This window comes from Pogona vitticeps, chromosome ZW-PAR (assembly GCF_051106095.1).
Source record: "Pogona vitticeps strain Pit_001003342236 chromosome ZW-PAR, PviZW2.1, whole genome shotgun sequence".
Taxonomy (NCBI): domain Eukaryota; kingdom Metazoa; phylum Chordata; class Lepidosauria; order Squamata; family Agamidae; genus Pogona; species Pogona vitticeps.
Window position 1 is genome coordinate 1,674,581 of NC_135800.1, and position 22,411 is coordinate 1,696,991.

General features: G+C 48.0%; 1 protein-coding gene across 1 annotated transcript in view; it reads left to right on the plus strand.

Annotated features, from left to right (window-relative positions):
* The first annotated feature begins 2,316 nt into the window (after positions 1 to 2,316).
* The window catches only part of ASS1 (argininosuccinate synthase 1), a 35,171-nt gene continuing 15,076 nt past the window's right edge, over positions 2,317 to 22,411 (plus strand). Inside the window, exons 1-9 of the mRNA XM_072984556.2 lie at positions 2,317 to 2,435; positions 5,069 to 5,181; positions 5,598 to 5,666; positions 6,011 to 6,199; positions 9,426 to 9,482; positions 11,155 to 11,229; positions 14,124 to 14,194; positions 14,801 to 14,831; positions 21,218 to 21,308. Coding sequence (XP_072840657.2) covers positions 5,074 to 5,181; positions 5,598 to 5,666; positions 6,011 to 6,199; positions 9,426 to 9,482; positions 11,155 to 11,229; positions 14,124 to 14,194; positions 14,801 to 14,831; positions 21,218 to 21,308 — 691 coding nt within the window. The 5' untranslated portion in view covers positions 2,317 to 2,435; positions 5,069 to 5,073. The remainder of the gene's footprint in view (positions 2,436 to 5,068; positions 5,182 to 5,597; positions 5,667 to 6,010; positions 6,200 to 9,425; positions 9,483 to 11,154; positions 11,230 to 14,123; positions 14,195 to 14,800; positions 14,832 to 21,217; positions 21,309 to 22,411) is intronic.

The following is a 22,411-nucleotide window of genomic DNA, read 5'->3' on the forward strand; positions in this document are numbered from 1 at the left end:
TGGAAAGATTCTCCGATGCCTTAAAAAGCAGGCTTCTGTTGAGTAACCTTGTGCTCTTATTTGAATAACATCCGTCCGTCAGTGGCAGTTTTGCTGGAAGCACGCTGGAAGCCAGTTCATCTCGGTTGCCGACGAGCCCTTCTCCTGGGGACTGCCTAGTTTTATTTCTTCATTTATAAATACTTGGGGCAACTTGGTCTTGAATAGGCTATTCAGACCCATTAACCTGACAAAAGACCTGCTCCCGGTAAACAGCCACAATTAGGTTTTTTCAGCAGAGATTCTTGCAGACAGAATGCTGGGAAACGTGACTTAAATGGTTTCAAAGACTCAAGAGAGATGGGGGCGGATCAAGCAGCATGTCTTAGTAATGGCATTCTGAACCTTCATGTGCAGTGACAGTCTACCTTTTGTTCAGTGGAGACCAATTGGTTACAGCACATGGGGTGCTGCCTCAGTGGAGTCTCCTGCTTCTTCCACCCAGTCCACTCTTGCCTGCCTCTTGACCAGAGGCAAAGGGTCACACGATTCTGCTTTGATCCTTTCCTGTGGAACTCCCTGCCTCATGCTCTACACGAGTGTATGTCTTTCTGGCAGTGAGGAGGAGAAGGAAAACGGGAAAACCTCTCAGAATCCTATTGGTTAAATAGCGTAAATGCCCTGGCATCAATCACAGTGCCATGTGTAACAACCCAGTCCCTTTCTCTCCCTGTCACACACCATCTCACACAATGACCGGTGCAAAGGGAGGGGACGTCATTTACTGCCGTAATTTTCGCCATTGCGCAGACGTTATTAACCAATAGGATTCTGCCCATTGATCACAGACGAATAGGTCAACGGCCCTGCTTTGAAACCAGGCACCAAGAGGACTTAAATCTTAGACCGGCAGAGCTGGACGGGACCCTGTGGATCATCATGAAGTCCGGCCTCTTTCAAGGAAGCCCAGTGGGGGGATTCGATCTCCCAACCTCTGGCGCCACAGCCGGAGACCTCAACCCACTGAGTTCTCCAGCAATTCGAATTTTGCTTTGGCCTGGAGAAGCAAACGCCGGTGGGAATATATGTCTTGTCTTGGGGGCCAGGTGTCGCCTTCTGCTCCCCCAACGGATTGTCTCCCTGCCTTTATGCGCACCTCTGCGCGGACACTTCTGAAGTGGCGTGTGGCTCCCAATTCTCCCCACGAAGGGCTGCCGCGCCATCAGCCGTGGCGAGCCCCAGCCGATGCAACCTTAGGGTGCCGGTAGAGGGGCTCCGAACCTCTCCGTCGTGGGTGCTTGTGAGCCTCTGATCGGCCGCCACGGGAAACGGAGCCACGGACACTTTGGACTTTGAGATTCCCTCCAGGCAAGGCCGTCCAAGCGTGTTTTGTTTGCAAGGGGAACGTCCAGGGTCAGGAACTATGTGACGCTGCATCGCCGTATTGTCTACTTCGCCTCCAGATGACTCAGCCGCGGAGATGCCCCTGCATCGGAACCTGGAAGCGGGAGAGACTTTTAAACTCCCTTAACTCCATGGCTGGCATGGCCCTTGAGCACGCGGGTCAGGGATTCTGGGGTCTGTAGTCCCAAGAAATAAGGCCTGCGCGCTCTGAACGGGATGGAGGTGGCGTGGAAAGAAGGACCGACTGTTGACGTGGGGCCTGGCTTCCCATGTCAATATCACATGCTGGGGAAAAACAGCCCCCAAAACCTGGTGATTCTCTGATTTCAACATGTTATCTTCCTCTCTCTCTCCTTGGACTTAGACCCGTAGTCACAAGGCCCGGAAGACTGCAGAGTTGCCAAATTCCTTCCCCAGGGGGGCTCCTGCATCTTGAGCAGAAAAAAAACTGACCCGCAGAGAGCCATTCATTCATTGATTGAATCATTCATTCATTCATTCATTCATTCATTCATTCATTCATTCATTCATTCATTCATTCATTCATTCGTTCATTCATTCGATTTATATCCCTTTCTCAGGAGCGCCGAGGCACCGTTCTAGGCGGTTTACAACAAATGTAATGCAAGACAAAAAAATAAAGGTAAAAGCAGTTTGCCAATAACCGTTAAAAACATTTCTGGGACCCTTCGTTGGATTAATAAGCTTGGCTTGTTCGGGTGATGCCTGGGGTGCCAGAGCACTACAAACAGTGGGAAACATCGCAGCAGTTGCCTTCAAGCTTTGGTGCAAAACCTCATCCATGTTTGCTCCCCAGTCAAGTTTTAGACCGAAGTTGTGAATGGACTCTGTGTGTGTGTGTGTGTGTTTGAGTGTGTGTGTGTGTGATGTCCAGCGTGCATGCACCTCCCTTACTCCGGGCTCCTCCCCTTCAGCCAAGGGCCCCCGGACTTTATATTTTGGAATTGGCTAGCCAAGACGGATAGTGCCCTTTCCCCCCCCTGCTTTGCGAGTGGCACCATTCTGTCGGAAGCTGAGTTCCTCTCGTGCGGGTAAGTCAGATTTTTAAACTTTGCAAGAAAGACGGTGTTCCTTAAAGCAGGAGAAGCTTTTTTTTCCAGCCCTTCTATTGCAACTTGGTCTCCGATTACCTTGTTTCTCTCTCTCTTGAGGGGTCTCTACATGGAAAAGGGCTCGAGAAATACCATAGTGTTGTTTTTTTACCATCCTGGAGCGGTGGGTCTCTCGGAAGGAAGCCTTGGTTGGATTATAACTGGATGCGGGCGCTTCCTTCCAAGGATGGGTTATCGGGAGCTGCCTACCTTATAGGTCTGTTGTGCAACGGAGCGAAGGTCTGCAACAGTGGCTGGAATATGTTGCAAAATTATTTACAAAGGACAGGGTATCCGGCGTGCCTCCGCTGGCAGGGGGCAAGACTAGATGACCTTTAAGGTGTCTTCTGACCCTATACCATGACAAAAGAGAATGGAAATGCTGCCGATGAAAGTACGTCTCAGCAGCTTTGCCCTCGATTCAGCAACAAAAACTCTCTTTTTCCCCCTCCAACACTTGTTTGCTCTGCATTCTTTCTGGTGACTGGGTTGAATGCAAATGGGATGAACGGGGAAAAGAGAGAGCGAACGAACTGTTTTTGCTAACTGGGGGGAAAATAGGCTTTTGGGTGTGTTGAAATACACATCAGCTCATGAAAAGCAGTTCCCCCCCCTTGCTTAGTAACTCACGATCAGATATAGGAAGCCCACCGTTTCCCCCCCCCCAATGCATCAAGTGCTGTTTCATCACAGAAAATCCCTTTAAAATTATAATTATTTGCGGAAAGCCCTTGTGAAGTTTTCCTGATCTTGTTTTCCAGGGAACATTTTTTTTCCAAAACTAAGTTTTGCTGTGTGTTTTGCTTGTTCTCCTGTTGGGGCCAGAGCACCGAAATCTTACTAATCATTTCATTGACTACAATGCCCACAATCCCCACCCAGCAGAGATGGGAGTTGTAGTCCAAAAGACAGAGAGAGAGAAATGCTTCTGACCAAACTCAAACGTCTGTCGTTTAATCAGCGAGAGGAAAATCCGCCTCGTTCTTCCGTAGAGGACACGGTAGCGGGCCGTGAGAAACCCACCTTATAACTCTTGCAGTCACTTAGCCAGGTTTTAAATCCACTTTAAAGACACTTTAAATTCAGTTTAAAGACATTTTCTTAGCGGACTGAAACATCCCAATCCTAGTGCCAAAAAAAAAAAAAAAGTTTAATAAACGGATTAAAATAGGTTTAGTGGGCTGGCAAGCCCTTCGGTTTCGTTCTTCGCCCTACTTTTTTCGTCAGGGCGACAACCTTGTGCTGAGTTCTTCCCAAACTGGCTTCGGACCAGATCCTTCTCTCTTCCTCACAAAAGCTGGGAAAACCCGGGAGCCCTGTGTGTCCGGTTTAGAGGCAGCCGAAGTTCAGCCTGTTCCCTTGGGATTTCGAAAAACGGAGGCGACCGCAGAGAAATCTGAATAGGGCGGTGGTGGTTTCTACATTGCCCAAACAGAAGCGGTCAAGGGATGATGGACGAAATTTGCATTTGCTGATGAGTTAGGCCTCCTCGGGAGTCCGGTGTCCGGTTCTGGACACTGCACGTGCAGGAGGAGGTCAACAAACTGGATCAAGTTGAGAGGAGGGCAACTAGGAGGATTAAGGGGGTGGTGGAAACTGAGCCCTATAAGGAGGAAAGACGGAAATAACTGGGCAGGTTTGGCCTTGAGAAATAAAGATGGAGGGGAGAGCCTTTTTCAAAGACCTGGAAGGTCGTCCTCCAAAGGAGGAGCAGGATCTGTCCTCCATCATCCCAGAATGCAGGACCCATCATCATGGGCTCAAGAGACAGGAAGCCAGATTTAGGCTGAAGATCAAGAAAAAACTTCCTAACTGTTAGAGCAGTATGATGATGGGACCCATGACCTCGGGAGGGGGTGAGTGCTGCAACGCTGGAGGCCTTCAAGAGAAAACGGGACCGCCCTCTGTCCGATCTGCTTGGATTGGGATCCCTGCCTTGAGCAGGGGGTTGGACTGGATGGCCTTTGGGGGCCCCTTCCGGACTCCATTATTTTAGGACGCTATGATTTTAAAAAGAAAACCACTAGAGTGTAGCCTGGTGACTCCAGCATCCTTGGGCTGGTCATCCCCTCCGGATTTTGGTCCGAACTCCAGAAGACCTTCCCAAGGCGCTTAAGTTTTATGATCTAAAGGAGCAGCAAGGAAGGGAAAACCCAGGCCAAGTGTGGGAAAGGGTGTTTTTAGCAGGAGCCAATGTGAGCCTTCAAGAGCAGGGAGCTCCTTCAAGGAAAGCTTTTCCTTCCTAGAAAAGAAGGGCGCCCCAAATCCTGCACCTGAGTTGCTTTTCCAGCTGCCTAAGTGTCTGCAACCGATGGAGCTACATAAACCACCTTCTGAGATCAGGCGCTTTGGTGCAACCCAGGTGTCTCTTTCTTCCATCCTGATCTGTATCCTAATCCCTACTGTCTGCAGTAGAACCCCCTTATCCACGGAATCAGTATCCGCTGATTTGCTTATGTTTGGCTTTTGGGCTGCCTGACCTCTTGAAGTCTTCCCGGTTTGTTTTCTGATGGAAACGAGGCCGGTTCGGTTCTGGATGGCTCTTGGACTTTCTCTCTGGGTTTTCCCGCTAGACACGATGTCTGGGAGCAAAGGCGTTGTGGTGCTCGCCTACAGCGGAGGTCTGGACACATCCTGCATCCTGGTTTGGCTGAAGGAACAAGGCTACGAAGTCATTGCTTACATGGTAAGGGGCTGAAGAAGGATCTCTGAGATGCGGGCTGGGATTTCTGCTTATATTTTAAAGGATCACCCCCAGAGTTTGCCAAACTGCCCCAGCTAGAATTCGGGGGAACGGGAATTCGGAACAAACTGCCTTTGTTTAAGCTTTCCGGTTAGTTGCACGGCGAATGACACCAAACAATGAAGGTCGTTAAGCGCTTTCGGGTCCGCATGCCAACAGCGTCCCTCTTCCTTTGCAAAAATAAATAAATAAATAAGTCCCAGGTTTAGATTCCGGGGGATGGGGGGGAGCTGCCAGCCTGTTACATGTCAAGAGATTTTGGCCAAGAATTTGCTTCGCCCCTTCCCCCCCCACACCCCCCGTTTGCTCCCCAATTAATTTGAACATTCCTGCGTTGTGTTTTTGTGTGCATCTGCCAGGCGGACATCGGCCAAGAGGAAAACTTTGAGGAAGCACGGATTAAAGCCCTGTCTTTAGGAGCTAAAAAGGTAAAACCTCTTTCGAATGGTAAAATCGACTGGGTTTTCAAATTTGCACGGGCTGGGTTCCCTGGAAAAGACCGTCCTGCTGGGAAAGGCAGCAGGAGAAGAGGAAGACTAAATACAAGATGGACGGACTCCCTCAAGGAAGCCACAGGCTTGGGTTTGCAAGAGCTGAACAAGGTGGATAAAGACAGGACATGTTGGAGATCTCTCATTCATAGGTTCGCCGTGAGCCGAAGGCGACTTGTCGGCACATCACAACAGCAAACATTAGATGTATTCTCTCTCTCTTTTTGCTTCCCTTGATCCCTTGTCTCGTCTCCATCTTTGCTCCCATCGATTCCTTTCAGGTTTACATTGAAGACATCCGGAGAGAGTTTGTGGAAGAATTTATCTGGCCGGCGGTGCAAGCCAACGCCATCTACGAGGACCGCTACCTCCTCGGGACGTCCTTGGCGAGGCCGTGCATCGCTCGGAAGCAGATAGAAATTGCTCAGGAAGCCGGCGCTCAGTACGTCTCCCACGGAGCCACGGGAAAGGTAGGAACCGAGAGGGCCCGGCCTCCGAATGGGGGTAAAGGATCCCACAGGTTAGAGAGATCGAACGACAGTAAGGCCTCCCTATCCGCCGGATCGGTATCCACGAATTTGCTTATCTTCAGTCTGAAAATATTAAAAGAAAATTCCTTGATTTATATATTTTTAAAGATGAGATGACCAGAACTGGCCACGAGAGGGAGCCAGAAGCCACACTATGTATAGCTTTCACAAATGAAATAGCATTCACTATCATCCGCTGTTTTCAGCATCCACAGGACAACTTGGAAACGATCCCCCAGGGATACGGGTTCCTCCTGCATTAGATCTGGAGTTCTCAGAAGGGCCATCCTTGTTTCTGACTTCAGCAACCCTCCAGGAGGGAAAGAAGCAACTTTGAACCCTTCTAGATTTGTGACCCCTGACATCCTATCTGTTTTCCACCCCAGTTAAAAATTAGCTCTTTTTCAGACAGAGGAGAGAGTCCATTTGTCTTGAAGGCATTGGCGAAGGTCAACGAGCTCAGCCCAAATTGGACGGGGGCGGCTGCCGAGCTCTGCAAAAGAATGTTTTAATCCATTCATTCCCCTAAACGCGAGAGGTCAAACTCCACCAGCCTAAGAGCCCATGTATCCCACTCCATTAAGAGCCATTAACTCCCTAAAAGACCCGCCTGGTGGAAACAAAAATGGTTAAGTCCCATTTGTGGAATAAGGTGCCTCCTTTGGGGGGGCGTCTCCTGAATCCATGCCACAGAAAGCAAGGTGCTTTCTTAATCTCGATCAGATCCTCTCCATGAACATTTATTTGTTCCCTCCCGTTGCCATTGATGTTGTGGTCCAGAAAGGCGCCCGACGAGGTTCATACCACAAGAGGGTGCCAGCCACCCACGTTTTCCCCGAAAGGCGGCCGGGATCTGTCTCTAAATTCGCTGACTCAGGGTTCTGCGGCCTGACGAGGCAGAATTTGTCCAGCAGAGGGGGGAGAGAGACCAGGAAACGGAGATTCGCTGCTCAACGCTCCTCCATCTGGACTTCGCTGCTTGATCCCACCTTCCTTGCAGCCTTTTTGAGCCCTTTCCCCTGTCCTGATTCCAAGCCAAGAGTCTAGCAATTATCTCAAACAACTTAATGGCCACAATCTTGTCGTTTAGCGCCGTAAATGGCGCCGGAGTAGGCCCATGGCGTCGGTGGGGATTCAGCGAGCCGAGGCCGCTGCGATTTCCAATAATTCAAATGGCCCCGACCCTTAACTGTGCCTTACTGGGAGAACGTAGGAAATGAGGTCCATTTGAATCAATGAAACTTACAGAGGAGCTGGAGCACTAAATCCCCTTTTGGGTCTACTCCAGTGCAATTTACTATAGCCAGGAACTGGATTTTGGCCACTGGGTTTTGCTGCGGCTAATCCAGGTAACCGAATCGCTCTCTGGATAATTAAGAATGTTGTGTGTTATGTTTTCTGATAAGGATTTGCTACAATCCACTGGCAGAGAAAATGAATCTGAAAGAGCTGGTCTCTTCCCTGTCCCCCATCATCCTTCCCTCCCTCGAATTCCCTCGGATCAGGCTCTTAGAAGATTCGGAGAACAGAAGTGGCATCGTCTTAAGCCTCCTGAAATCCCAACGTCCTTTGGGGTGAAAAAGCAACACATTCGTTCTTCCGTGCAAAATTTCACTTGGCTTGCAAGGACGTGGGTCCAGAGCTACTCACGACGAGCCACCTGGCCCCACAGATCAGACCCAACCCATGGGCTTCGGTGCCCCAATGCGCCATCTGTGGGGCCTCCCCTTTTGCTAGCCGACGGGGTGGTTTGTCGCATGCGAGAGAGAAGAGGGTCTCTTTAGAGCATTTCGGAATTGGCCCCGGGTAGAAATTTGGAATCGTCCGTCTTCTGCTTTCTCGGTGGCTGCCAAGACTAAGGACCAAGAGATGCAAAATTCCCCCAATTCTTTCAATGGAAAACATAAGCTCCCAAATTATTGTCCGTTTCAAAAAGAAGCTCCGTTGCGGGAGTTGACGGAACAATAATTTGGAATTTGCTCCCCCTTCTGCTCCCCGAATCTCTGCAAACTTGGGCGTGTAGGAGAGAGAAAGATTCCCGGGATAATGTTCGCGGACTAGAATCGGAGGAAGCTGGTGACGGCGTGGCAGGCGGGCATCTGTAGCATGGCTCCGTGCCAGCGCTGGCCTTGGCGATAATGGTAAGCAGATGGGCGAGGGATTACACGCTCAGAGAGAAGGTTAATTAGAGAAACACAGCGTCTCGGGAAGACTCAAGCCATTAGCCGCAGCTAGCATTAAAAGACGCGACTTCAGTACAACCCTCTTCCCCCCCCGTGCGAGCGTGACACACCCACGGTGCGAGCACGGGGGGGGCAGCTCATGGAGCTTGCTACCCCCAGCCGGTCTGCAGCCCCAGAAAGGTTGTGGACCACTGCTATAAATACCCTGTTTCCCCCGAAAATAAGACCTAACCTGAAAATAAGCCCTAGTAGGATTTTTCAAGAGGCTCGTCATAGAAGCCCTACCTGTAAAATAAGCCCTAGTTAAGTGAAACCCCGCCCTCCACCCTTGTGCAGCTACCAGAAGATGACATGACTGTGTTTAAATAAATGTAGTTTGGTGTACATGAAAAAATAAATAAAGCATCCCCTGAAAATAAGCCCTAATGTGGTTTTTGGAGCAAAAATTAATATAAGACCCTGTCTTATTTTCGGGGAAACAGGGTAGCATGATCTCTGCCTCCTTCTAGTGGCCAGTTCTGGTAATGACACTGTAAAAATCAAGTTCTAGCAAATGCTATACATCGCATGGTCTCTGCCTCCCTCTAGTGTTCAGTTCTGGTAATGACATTGTGGAAATCTATTTCTGTAGCAAATACTGTACATAGCATGGTTTCTGTCTCCCTCTAGTGTTCAGTTCAGGGAGCGTCATTGTTAATGCACACAAATGCACATATGCACACACATACACACACGTTGTCTTTTAATATTGTCAGACCGTGGATAAGTGAATCAGCGGATATGGATCCCATGGATAAAGGGGGGGTCCTACTTCATACCCTTCATCATACGACAGAGAAAAGGAAAATAAAGGGAGTGTTTTCAATGCTGCATCTTCTCAGATCTCAAGTCCCAGCGATGGAGCTCGAATCCCAAATTTGCACATAACCAAGGATCTGTTTGATCCTTCGTTAATTGTCCTGCTTTCCCCCACTCCTTTCTAGGGTAACGACCAGGTTCGCTTTGAGCTCACCTACTACGCGCTGTGTCCTCAGATTAAGGTAAGGCGTCCGAAGAGGGAGGGGACCACCAAGTCTTTTTCATTCATGAATTTCCTAGGGATGGCAATATATTTAAAATGAAGTGGCACGAAGTGAATAAAATCAGTGCTTCGACCCTAATTTGGGTCCGAATACTGCAGTCCCAAGCTTCTGAAAGAAAAGAAAAAGATTTGTTTCTTTTGATCAACATTTGGCATGTTAATTGAAGCTATAATATTTGTGTGTGTTTGTTTGTGTGTGTATACAATAATATATATAGCCAAAGAGATAATACAAATTTTGGAGAAGGTCTGTTTGAACCGAATTCAGAGTGGATTAAAGGGAACCCTTTAGAACAAAGCCCAAAAGAGCTTAACCTTAATGATGACATTCTGGGATTTTGATGGGGTTTTTCTTAACTTTTAATGGCCCTCCTGTTTTTTTTTAAACCCAAAGCAAGCATCTGGAGAGGTAAATCTACACTCCCGCCCATCATACCTTGCCTTCGGCAGGTCAGGCTTCTTGTTAAGTTACAGTAGCAGCTTGCAACGGTCTCACATTACCTTTGTCGGATGAGATTAACACGGATACTTAACGCTCAGCGCTTCTGGGAACCCCGAAGCCATAAGGCCGGGGTTGACTCCGAGCAGTTGGTTGGGGGAAAACGATTTTAAAAACAAGGGTGGGTGGGATTTTTTTTAAATTAGAAGACTGCAATACACACTTATTGAGAAATTCTCCTTTTGCTGCCTGGGCGAATTTCGTTGGAGCGCGAATTTTACAAAATTCATTCTTTTGAAACCAGACGCTCACAGGGCTTACACCTTGTGTTTTTTTTTTAAAAAGCCAGATCTTATCTTCTGAAAACATGGGTTGTTTTAAAAACAAGGCAAAACGCCCCTGAATGTCTTGTTTTAAAAGTGAACATACACTATTTTTGCCATGGAGCCAAGGATATCGAATCGAGAGGCAGGAAATGGGCCAAAAGTTTTTTATTTCTTCCTTGCCTGAGTTAAAGTTATGGAATACTTCTGCAGTTATATGAGTCTAAAACGTGAAGGGTATTAGCAAAAAATATATATAGAAGAATCTTGAACTCAAAACCATGGTTAAAATTGTTCAGACTTATTTTATTCCTCAGTTAATATGTACTCGTTCAGCGTTTCTGTTTGAGAATGGCCAAACAAACAGGTACACATGTATTTTTTTGAAGGAAAATTGTGGGTTTTTCAAATTTTGATTCCCAGAATTTTGGCCAGAGAATGGCAGTTTAAATGAATTTAAAAATGTGGAATGGTGTTTGGAAGACCTTGCTTCTAGTCCCTATGGAGGTATCAGTCCTACTAGATGAACTTAAACTTGTCAATCTCTCTCGGCTTCACCTACCTCATAAGCTTATTGTGATGACTAAGCGAAGAGAAGGAGAGTCAGAGAACTTCGGACAAAAAGCAGGATGTAAAACTAACTTAAAAACCCTGCTATTAAGTTTGCAGAGTAGACGTGCTTTAGGGTTGAACTATATGTTATAGACAGCCCGTCGTTAGAAGAAGAAGTTCAGTAAATGTGGAAAGCATCTGAGTGTGAGAGAAGGTGCTTTTGATCCCATTTAGTCATATTTGCATAGGATTCTGTTTGAGTGGAAAACTCTCTCCTCCTCACCCCCCAGTAACCCCCTTTCCTCATCTCTCTTTAGGTCATTGCTCCTTGGAGGATGCCTGAGTTTTACACTCGCTTCCAGGGTCGCAGCGACTTGATGGAATACGCAAAGGTGTGTGACTGGCCCCAGTGGTGGCTGTGGGGGGTGTGTGTGTGGGGTTATGGTCCAAACAAGTTGTGGTTTCAGGCTCTTGATGCCCACCTCACACTTGGGACTCAATCCCCAAAATTCGGAATTCGGTCCTGAAAACACGAATTCGAGACTCTGACCGGGAGACTCTTCCAGATCCTCAGGCGTGGGCTCGGGGAAACCCGGGATCAAATTTCATTTTGAAACCGGGAGCGTCCTGATCTGGAAAACCCACCCTTTCCCGGACAGATCTGGCGAGATATCCGAGAAGCAACCTCCGGAATATTACAAAGGCCTCGTTCATCTCCCATCTCTACATCCTGGCTTCAGTTTATTATTCCCGTACACTGAAGGTTTCTTTCTCCACACCGAACCTTTAATTTTCTAACCTTAAAGGGCACTTTGGATTTCAACTTCCCCCCCAATCATACGGTCTCGCTTTGCCGTTACTGCAGCAATTATATACCCAACCCTGCAGGAGACTGATGCTTTTGTCAGGATTTTTTTTTGGGGGGGAGAAAGAAATATAACAATATTTTCCCCTACTTCTCCCCCGTTTTCTGTTTCTTAAAACACACACACACACACACCAGCCCATAATTACCTAGCTGCTAATTGTCACCCACTTAAGAGAGAGAAACTTCTCCCACCTCTGCGGCAACCGTGATCGACGTCAGTAAATGCATTTTCTCTTGGTTTCAAACGTTGCCCTTTTTTCCCCCTTTGCTTTTCCATTCTTTTCCTCCCCCCCCCCAGAAAAAAAAGAACAAGTTGCAATAAAACATATTAGAAGTTTTGCATCAGGTCCCTGGAAGGCGCCCTGGGGGAGCTTTCTTCCATGTCGGCTTTACGGGAAATGCTTGACAAGCGGGTTCAATCAATCAAAGAGAAAAAGAGCAGTTCTGTGTATCAACCAGAAAATTGCTTTATATATATATATATATATAAATATATAAAGCAATTTATATATAAATGCAGCCATCGAAAGCAGCATAGCTAATGGCGACCGAGTTAGAAGCGGAGTGTCGCTCAAGATCTGGAAGAGCACGGGGACGGCTGGGTCTCTGTTTTTATTTTCCTTTTTTAAAAAAATAAATCAAAACCCACTCTCCGCAAACTTTTTTTTTTTTGGGTCCCCCCCCTCTATTTCGCCATCTGTTACTTCGTACTCTAAGAAGGAACGTTTAATAAGCATCTCCCCGTATGTTTTCAAACAAACAGGCCCAGGGAGCTCCCTCAGTGCGTGCGGGACGTACGCATGTTTGTTCCTTGTTATGATGATGATGATGCGGAAACTGGAGAGTGTATTTTCTGCTTTCTTTTGACGATCCTGGGGGTGGGAGGGAGGCAGGAAAAAGGCCCTATGGCCATGGGAAAGGCTTGGGGGGGCCTTGAAGCCATTAAAATGGACTTAAGGGATGCCCGAGACTTTTCAACCCGTTGGTTAATGGACTAGCAAGTGCAAGTCTATTCATGCACAGTTGGGATGATGTTTTGTGGATTCTAAAATGCATTTTTAAAAATAACCAAAGCCCATGCCCTTTGCAGTACAGCAGGACCCCATTTCTGTGGGGAAATTGGTTCCAAGCCCGCCCACCCCCGTGGATGGTGAAAACTGCGGATAATAGCAAACACTATTCTTACCACAATTGCTATACGAGCCACAGCTCTGAACAATGGCTATGTTGTGGTTAGAGATTTTTGCCCCCTATTGGCCAAAGATGGTAACCTGCAGCCATGTTTCAATGGAGGAATCTGCCACCTAGTGACTGAAAATGATACTGCAAGTTACCAATAAATATTATTAGGCTTCACCACAGCAGAGTCCTAACAGAAACTCACCTCTGTTGTCTTTTGTTCTGTTTTCTCCCCTCCACCAACCCCCCCCCCCGCCGGATCTGAAAGAATACAAAGATGGTATCAGGCAATGCATTCTGGGAATGGGGGTTCCATCAATGGTGTTCCACTCATAGGCCAGGAAGGGACGTCGGCGCATGTGCTGGCCGATCAGCTGGGCGGCGCATGCACCATCCGAGTCCTGAGTCGCAAGCCTCAAGTGGGGGGGCTGAAGACTCAGGCGTGGGTCTTGGTCCTGTGCTTTTGCCAACATCGCTGTTGTCCAGCCCCACTGAAACGGGGCAAAAAACGGCAAAATAAGTCAATGCACAGTTGGAAACTCTTCAGAGGACACTTGAGCCTGGTTGAAGATGCCTGTTGATTCTCGGCTTTCTTTGCGAGACCCAAACTTCACCTCCCTGCCTCTCTCCCCCCCCCCCCTCCGGCCGCCCCATCAGCATCCTTGTTTGTCAGGCTGAGAACCATGTCATTGCGACATCGCCTGCTAATTTCCTGCCCGGCATTTAGTCCCTGTGGTTTTTCACAGACCATTTCACCCACAGAAATGTCTCCGGATAATTGAGTGAGCGGGTCGACCCTGTAACAGAGCCGAGGTTTATCACGATCTCGGTCCCGTGGTGGGGAGGGGGCGATGAAAAGCCCGGGACTTCCATTTGGGGGGGGGGTCGTGCAAAAGGCGGAGGGTGTGGAACGGTTAAAAGGATAGTGTTGTTGTTTTTTTTAAAAAAGCAAAAAGAATATCCCAAATCAGCATCAATTAAAGACCTTTATGCGGTTCGGTCTTTGCCCTTTATAATACGTCTCGGAGTGCGCTAGTGAGACAATCCGCGCCGGCGGATGAGGAAAGGGGTGGACCACTTTGCGGGACTTGATGCTATTCTGCTCTGCGAATCCTTGCACTTCTGCTGCAGGGGTTCGCAGAGGAATTGAACCAGAAATTCAAAACTTGGCAACGCCGTGCTGCTATGTTTCTGACATTTAATTCCCTCCATGTCTTCCGTATCTTTTCTCCCCTGCAGAAACATGGGATTCCAGTACCGGTGACCCCATCAAACCCTTGGAGCATGGATGAGAACATTATGCATATTAGGTGAGGGGCTTCTGTGGCTTGATGGGAGGTTGAACATTCCTCTCGCCCAGGATTCTGGTTCCCGCACGGATCCTGAGATAACTCTTAAGGATGAGATGAAGGCAACTGCTCTCTGGTCTTACATGTAATAATGCCCGTCCAGGGCATGAAGGATCATTTGGTCCAGAACTTTCCAGATGTCAGACTACAAATCCCATAATCCCTCCCCACGGAATAGGGCTGTGGGAGGTCAAGGCGGATCCCCTCCCAAGGCGGATGCTGAAAACCGTGGATTATAACAAACGCTATTATAATAACGGATGCTCTCCATAGCATGGTCCTTAGCTCCCCCTAGTGGCCACGTCTGGTAATGATATCATGGAAATATTTTTTTTTCTGTAGCAAATAATATAAATAGCATTGCCTCTGGCTCCCTCTGATGGCCAGTTCTGGTACCGTCATCTTTAGATATATATATATAACCGACGGATAAGTGAATCAGTGGATACTGATTCCGTGGATAAGGGGTTCCTACTGTACATCTTGGCAACATTCTCCATGCATGCAGCTTGCTAATTAATTATGTTTAAAATCTTCTCTCCCTCCGTCCATCCGCCTCCCCTAAAGCTATGAAGGTGGAATCTTGGAGGACCCAAAGGTAAGTCATATTTAACACCGAAACAGCTGGATCTAAGGCAGAGAGGCCAGAGCTTCGTCCCATGGGGTAGCCTTTGGGGGGGGTAACATTTTGTTCCTGGAAGGGCCAGATCCACCTGGCTTGAGCCCCATGCACCACTACCAGTTTGTCTTTCCCGAGCACAATCCGTCACAATCCGGGGGGCGCGAGAGCTTGGCGTGGATATCATGTGCCAGAACAGGTCTTTGAACCCTGTCCCCGATTTTTTCGACAGGAAGGATGCTGAAAGATAAACAGAAAAGCAAGGGGATCTTTTCTGACCCCGGACGAGCAAAAGCCAAGCATGTGGGGGGTGGGGGAACAGATCTCACTTCCCCAAAAGTTAGACAAGTCATCCCTCCACCCACCGGGATCCTCCTCTTCTAGAACATCCCCGCGACGCTCTGCTGAATGCGGTCACCATGCCCGCTCTTGGCGTCTCAATGGGGCCCGAAGGGTTTAAATATATATATATTTTTTTGCCTGCTGGTCCTCATTGCTTCCGCTTCACGCTCGGCTGGACGGTGCCACACTGGGGGGGGGAGCGATTTAAACTATCCATCAGCACTAATTAGACAATCCCGTTGCCGAGGCTGTTGGGAGGGGGGGCTAAATGAGTTTGAGATGATGATGAGAGGGCACTGGAGTCCGGGAAGCGCCCCGTCTAATAATTCTGGGCCTTGGGGGGGGGAGCTTGTGAATGGGCTACTGCGAGTCATCAAGTGAGCGTTTCGTTTACGGCCAAAGGAGGGTGCCTGTCGCACCTCTGTATGAGCGCTATTGCGAGGTCCGTGTGGCCTCCGCGTTTGACCGTCTGCTTCCAAGGAAGATCCACGAATTCCCAGTCTGTATTCTAAAGAGGGCCTCATCCTGGTACGTCTTCACCTCTCTGGACCAGCAGAGGTCCAGAGGGGTGTACGCACGAGCTGTCTAAGGATTCCACCTCGGTTTTTTTGTGACTGTGTGGGTGGGCATTTGTGCGTCCAAACAAAGAGTGAAAGACCACCAGGGACGAACAGCAGGCATGCACGGATTCCGTTTGGGATCCGGCTTGAAGCTTCGGAAAGGATCCAGATTTAATCCGGGATGTGCCCATTCCATTGGATTCCCCCGGAGTCATATTGATCGAGGAATTTTGCAAGTCAGACCATCGGGAAGCACGAAGCAGCTTGGTTGGGTTTTTTTGCATGAATGTATATAGGCATCATCCTCGTCTTAGGACGGCAGAGCGGGAAGGGACCCTTTGAGGTCATCCAGTCCAGCCCCTGTTAAAGAGGCCCCGGTGTGTGTGGGGGAATCGAACTCCAAACCTCTGGCTCTGCCACCAGATGCCCTAAACCACTACTGAGCTATCCATATGAAATTGGGAGATAGGATAAAACAAAACCGGACCCATTTTGGACCCCTCGCCCGAGAATCCTGCCTTTTCAGCCACACTTTCTGGGCAGGGCGAATCTTCGTCAAGGGTCGGCCACTATGGATGGGAACCCGGCGAAACGAAGAGGGCGCGGAGGTCTTCGGAGTCCTCCTCGCTCTCGGCCATCATCCTCTCCCGCAGGCCTCACACGCTCCCTCTCTCCCCCCCCCCCCAAAAGACCTGCCAGCCGGAGGGATTTCAAAACAGATGGTTGAGCTATTTTCTGCCTCTGTGATGCCTGATTGAAGAGCGATGAGGCAGCTAATGCCGAGAAAGGTAGAAATTTACTTGCTTTAACTTCATATCGCACCCTGAAAAGAGTTCATTCACTCCCAGAAGCAACAATATCAACTTGGATGAATAAACCATTTGAGGCATCGATAGCTGTACATCATGGTTTAGTTCACGCACCATTTGCTAGCAATTTCCACCCCCCCTTTCTCCAGGCCCTCTTTCTACAGCCCCCCCAAAAAGCCTGTCGCCTCGGCCTCCCTCCCTCCCTCCTCTTCTCTCCCCCCCAACCCTGCAGTCCACTTTCCCCCCCATGGCTTGGCCCTTCCTTTAAAGATGCCGTTGGAAGCCCGACCCTCCTACTGTGTGGGATAAATAGGGACAGACCGTGGCAAACGTATGTGTCATTTGAACCGGGGACTTTCCCCCCCCCCCAGGAAAAAGAATTAAACCACCCTTGTGATGGCATGCAACTTAAACTTTTTCCTCTTTACCTTGATTTCTATTTAGTTATTTCATTTAACCGTGGGGAGGGGGGCTGCCTGCTTGGAAAACTTGGACATACCCCCCCCCCAGATTCACCTTTGGGGGGTATGGTTGGAACGTTTTAAAGATTCCACCTCTTCTCCTCTAAGGATAGCTCAGTGGCTGAGGTCTCTGGCCGCGATGCCAGAGGTTGGGAGTTTGATTCCCGGCTATGCCTTCTTGGGATAGGGGCTAGACTGGATGATCTACAGGGTCCCTTCCCGCCTTGCAGTTCTGCGATTATTATGAACTTCTAGAGAGCTTCGTGGCTTGGGTCTCTGGCTGTGGAGCCAGAGGTTGGGAGTTCGAATCCCCCATCCGGCCTACTTGACAAGGGCTGCTGGACTTGATAGTCTATAGGATCCCTTCTACAGTTCTAAAATGATGACGACGGTGTGAAACATCCAAATTAAGGTTACGTGATTTAACTGTTTGGATAGCTCCGTGTTTTAAGTCTCTGGCTGCGGAGCCAGAGGTTGGGAGTTTGATTCCTCCCCACTGGGTCTCTTTAACCAAAGCTGGACTTGATGATCTAGAGGATCCCTTCTAAGTCTCGGATGAAAAATGTCTCGATCTTCATCTCCCTTCTCCTCTCGGGCTGCCTCTCGGTCTTTCTCATCCTTGCCAACCGCTTGGCCCTGCTCTGCTTGAGGGGGGGGGGCTGCCAAATCCCAAAGCAGGTTGTTTCCATCATCCTTGAGTGGGGGGTTGGACTTGATGGCCTTAAAGGCCCCTTCCAATTCCATGATTCTAGCATTCTATATTCTTATACTTTCCGCATTTTTTGCATCCACTTTCAGTAAGGCACATGTTTTGCGCATTGATGAAAACATGCTTCAAACCCGTCGCTTTGCCCTGTGGCCTTAAATGACATTCTGAACGCTGTTCACTGAACTCAGATGAAACTTCATTATCACCCTGGCCTGTTCATTGGGAAATAATAACAATTACTGCGAAATGATCATAGTTATCTTAAGGGGGTTCTTTTGTTAGTGAATTTACCGACGTTCCTCGATGTCTTTAGACGCTGGACGGAAAGAGTTCGGAAACATTTCTCTACCTTCTTCGAAATGTGGGAGCGTATTTTGCCAGGCTTTGCGTCCTGCAACGGAGTTGCACCCCTCTTGCATTGGCGGGGGAGTTCATTCTGCTGGGTTTAAATAATTAAACTGCCCCCCACACCCCGGACCAGACGTGATTCCTTCTGCCTTTATGGTAGCCATCCTCCCCCCCCCCCCCCGGGTTCGTGCCAGCTTCTCCCATCTGCTAGCTGATGGGGGTAAATGCTTCTGCTGGAGTTCGGCCAGGCTAAGTGGAAGCTTTTCTAGTGACTTCAGCAAACTGTGGTCCGGGGGGAGCCACAAGAGCATCCGGGCGGGTGTCGAACCTTTGGCACTCCAGATGTTTGGCCTTTCTACCCCTATGGCCCTTTATCATTGGGCAACGCAGGTGATGGGTTCTGGGAGTTGTGACCCGAAACCTCTGGCGTGCGAAAGGTTCGCCTCTCCGGATGCGGGTCATGGTAGCAAATTGCCACTAACCTAGAACGTGTGCTGGTTGCGCTCTTCGCCCTGCGCTGGATGGCACCACCAAGCTCCCTTCCGGGAACGCGACCAGCACCTTTAGAATGAGTGCCAATTTACTGCTCCAGTGCACACCTTAAGAGTAAATTGCCCACTGGATGGTGGCCATCGCGTCCCAAAAGTGCCAGCCAGGTGGCTCTGAAAAACATGAATGCAATCCTTGTTCCCACTATCTCTTGGGGTTTATTGCAACCTTGTATGCTGCCTTCTAGCTTCTTTGACTGGGAGGGGACTGTCAATCTGCCCAGCATTAACCAATCGTTCCCTTTGAGCTCAAAGAGAGTCCCGCCTCTTTGCCGAGAGGTCTTTTTCCTCCGAGCCTTTGTTAATGCCCGTTGTCGTTGGCTGGCGGAAAGATCAGTTAAAAAGTCTCTCGAAGCAGAGTTGTTACAAGCAGTCCCGTTGTCAATAGTTTGTCGTTCATGCACTCACAATTGCAAGCAAAGGGTATGTTTTATACTTTCTACTACTAATGTCTCCCAATGAGTCACTGGGACTGTAAGTGCCAGTTGATGAGAGAGAGGGTGGACTCTCTGAAGAACGAATAGCTCTTTTCCTCTGTAAGTCCCCCACACTTGATTTGCACATTGTGAGTTTTAGTCAGAGATTTTCAGCATCTAGTCCAGTTTCCCCCATGTAGTTTCGCTGAGCCTTTGGGTAGTTCGGACTAAAACCTGAGACGGATTCACGCACCACGGCGGCTGACGCCATGAGCTTCCATACCTCAGTGCCAATGCACTGATCATCCCCAACCCTTCCCAATGCCTACTGGGGATAACCAGAGTTATCCAAGAAGGCCCAACCAAGACGGTTGCCCGCCAATCCGTCTGGAGGTAGACTGCCTTGAGACATGGAGGTTCTATTGTGCTACCAGTCTGTAACATTCTTTATCCGCCTTCTGAACACAGGCACATCGGAGACATATTTTTCCCCCACTCTGTTCTTAAAGCTTGCCTTAAAGATTGCACAGGTAGCAAATAAATAAAATATATAAAATAAAAATTTTAAAAAACACCCTACCGACCACAACACAGCCGAGGAGAGAGTTTTGCAGCCTTCACAAAAATATAATAATAATTTTAAAAAAAATCAGAATGTCGGAAGATGTCTGGAAACAAAAGGCCAGCAGGGAGAGAGAGAGAGGAAAAAAAAATCAAACAATTTTTTCCCCTCAACTGGATTTCATCTTTTTCTTTGACGCCCCCACAGCTGGAGGTGAAATAGCTATGGAGGAAGAAGTCAAGGGAAAAAGAGAGGAGGGGAAAAAAAAAAACAGAGAGTAAGAAGAATCTGACTTTGGCAGAGAGTGAAAAGAGAGAGGGGTCTGGCCCAGCCACGGAGAGAGACACGACCACAGGAAAAAAATGGGGTTTATTCTGCATTGACCGAAAAACTAATGACAAGACGTGACCCCAGCAGGTGCTTGCATCGACGAAGCTTTTTGACGGTGTCCCTGAGGTTAATACACCCGGGGGGAAAATAGAGGAACAAAGCAAAAACCCATTTCAAAAACACATCAACCTTTATATATGTGTGTGTCTCCTCTGTGTGTGTGTATATATATATATTCCTTCACTCCCCCTCCCTTGCCAAATTTCATAGCACAAGGATGTGTTCGCTCTTAAAGCTGGACCAGTGGGGGGAAAAAAAACGCTTCTTTTCCCACCATTAGCTTATGGTTCGGGAGCTTCTGATGAATCCCCACATTTTGAGGGAATTGGAGACGAAGCAAAAAAATGAGGGGGGAGGAAAAAAAGTTTGAATAAGGCGAGGGGCCGTAGCTCGGGAAGTGGAAATAAACGCCATTTTCTGGTTCTCGGCGTCGCAATTTGGAATCATCTCAACGCTCCTGGAGGCTGTCCTTGTTCGTCTCTGGATGGGGCGAACGTTAAATCCACCTCTTCAAGGCACGCGATGGCGGCTCGTTGTCGAAAAACTCTTCAGGTAGATTTGATAGGATCCGATCCTGATATCCGGATTAAGGGCAGTATCTTTATTGGGCCCTGACGACGGGCAAAAGCATTAAAAGCAATTAATAATAATAATAATAATAATAATAATAATAATAATAATAATAATAATAATAATAATAATAATAATAATAATAATAATAATAATAATAATAATAATAATAATAATAATAATAATATGGTCTAATCCTAGACCCTTTGAGTCTTTGCCTCTCACTAAATGCCGCCTCTAACTTCCTCATTTATACCTAGTAATCAGGAACAGAATCATATTAATGATTTTGGGCTTGGTCTCCAATAACACAACAGTTGATGATCTTCCTTCCTAGCTGCCCTTCCAAACCTCTGTCTTTTTCTGTTTTCTTGGCTGTATGAAGAAGAACCTACTCTTTTAGAAAGTGAAGCAAAAGCTGCTCTGAGAGCACTTGGAAGAAATAAATCATCAGAGGTAGACGGGAAACTAACAGAACCTTATCAAGCTACAGAGACCCAATCTGGCGCAAAACCCCAAAAAATATATGTGCCTGAGGAATTGTGGTTTTTCCTACATTCCGATTTTTAAGACCTTGAATTCTTTCCACCCAAATATAAAGTTTTGGTAAAGTCTTAAATGAATTCAATTCGTTCCTTCCTTTCTTACAGAACCAGGCACCCCCAGGTCTCTACACGAAAACAAGCGATCCTGCTATGAGCCCAAACACTCCTGATGTCTTAGAGATTGAATTCAAGAAGGGTAAGAGCAAAATCAGGGGGGAAAGAATCAGATGTGATTTCCAGATTTTCTGGACTACAGGCACTGTAATTCTCAATTCTGAGCATTCTACCTTGACCTTGTTTTGGGATGACTCCCCCCCCCCCGCCGCCGCCTTCTTCGCCGCTGGGGCATCCACCCATTTTCACTCACTTAAGATCACACTCCGCTTTCCGTCGACACAAGACACATAATAACAGAGGCCAACCAAGTTATTTTCATGCACAAGGTAGAACAGCCCTTTAAGCATCTCTCTGAGCGGGCGGCTGGTCCTCCTGATGCCGGTAGATAGCCAAGGAATCCAGTCCTGGTTTCAGCACATGCTTTCAGAGTGCTGACCATGGTGCTGAACCTATTCTGATCGCTTCTGTAGACCACTCCTGTAAAGTTCCGAACGAAAACCCGGAAGGGGTTGACTGACCTTCGCTGAAAAATGCAGCAATTATTATTTAGCAACATACAGATAGCTGGTTTTGCATGATGCCAGTTCTTTGGTATCCAAATTAGCTGCCTCGTTCTACCTAACAGCAGGGCAGCCCTTAGCAATCCAGCTTGGGTTGCTGGTCTCTCCTATCTTGCTCCAAAGCGGTTGATCTCCAGAGAAGCATGTCGCTTGAGCCCGTCGTTATGTGTCCTGTCCAATGGGATGATGGAGAACAGATCCTGCCCCTCATCTGTGGTGCGATCTCTTCCTTCAAAGAATGTGTAATATCTGAGCTTTTTAAGGAGCCCTTCAGAAACGCCCTTCCCCTTAACCATTTTCTTTCAGTGTTAATCTGCTGTTGCGTTCAGGGGAAAGATTTATCTGTGGGTTCTCCCCCCCTTGTCATTTTTAGGGTTTGGGTGTTTTCTGTTGGTGGGTTGGGTATAAGGGTGGTCAAATCAGTCAATCAATCAATCAATCAATCAATCAACCAACCAACCAACCAACCAACCAACCAACCAACCAACCAACCAACCAACCAACCAACCAACCAACCAACCAACCAACCAACCAACCAACCAACCAACCAACCAACCAACCAACCAACCAACCAATTTTTCAAGAATAATGTTTTGAAAATAGCACATCACCTGCCAGAGTG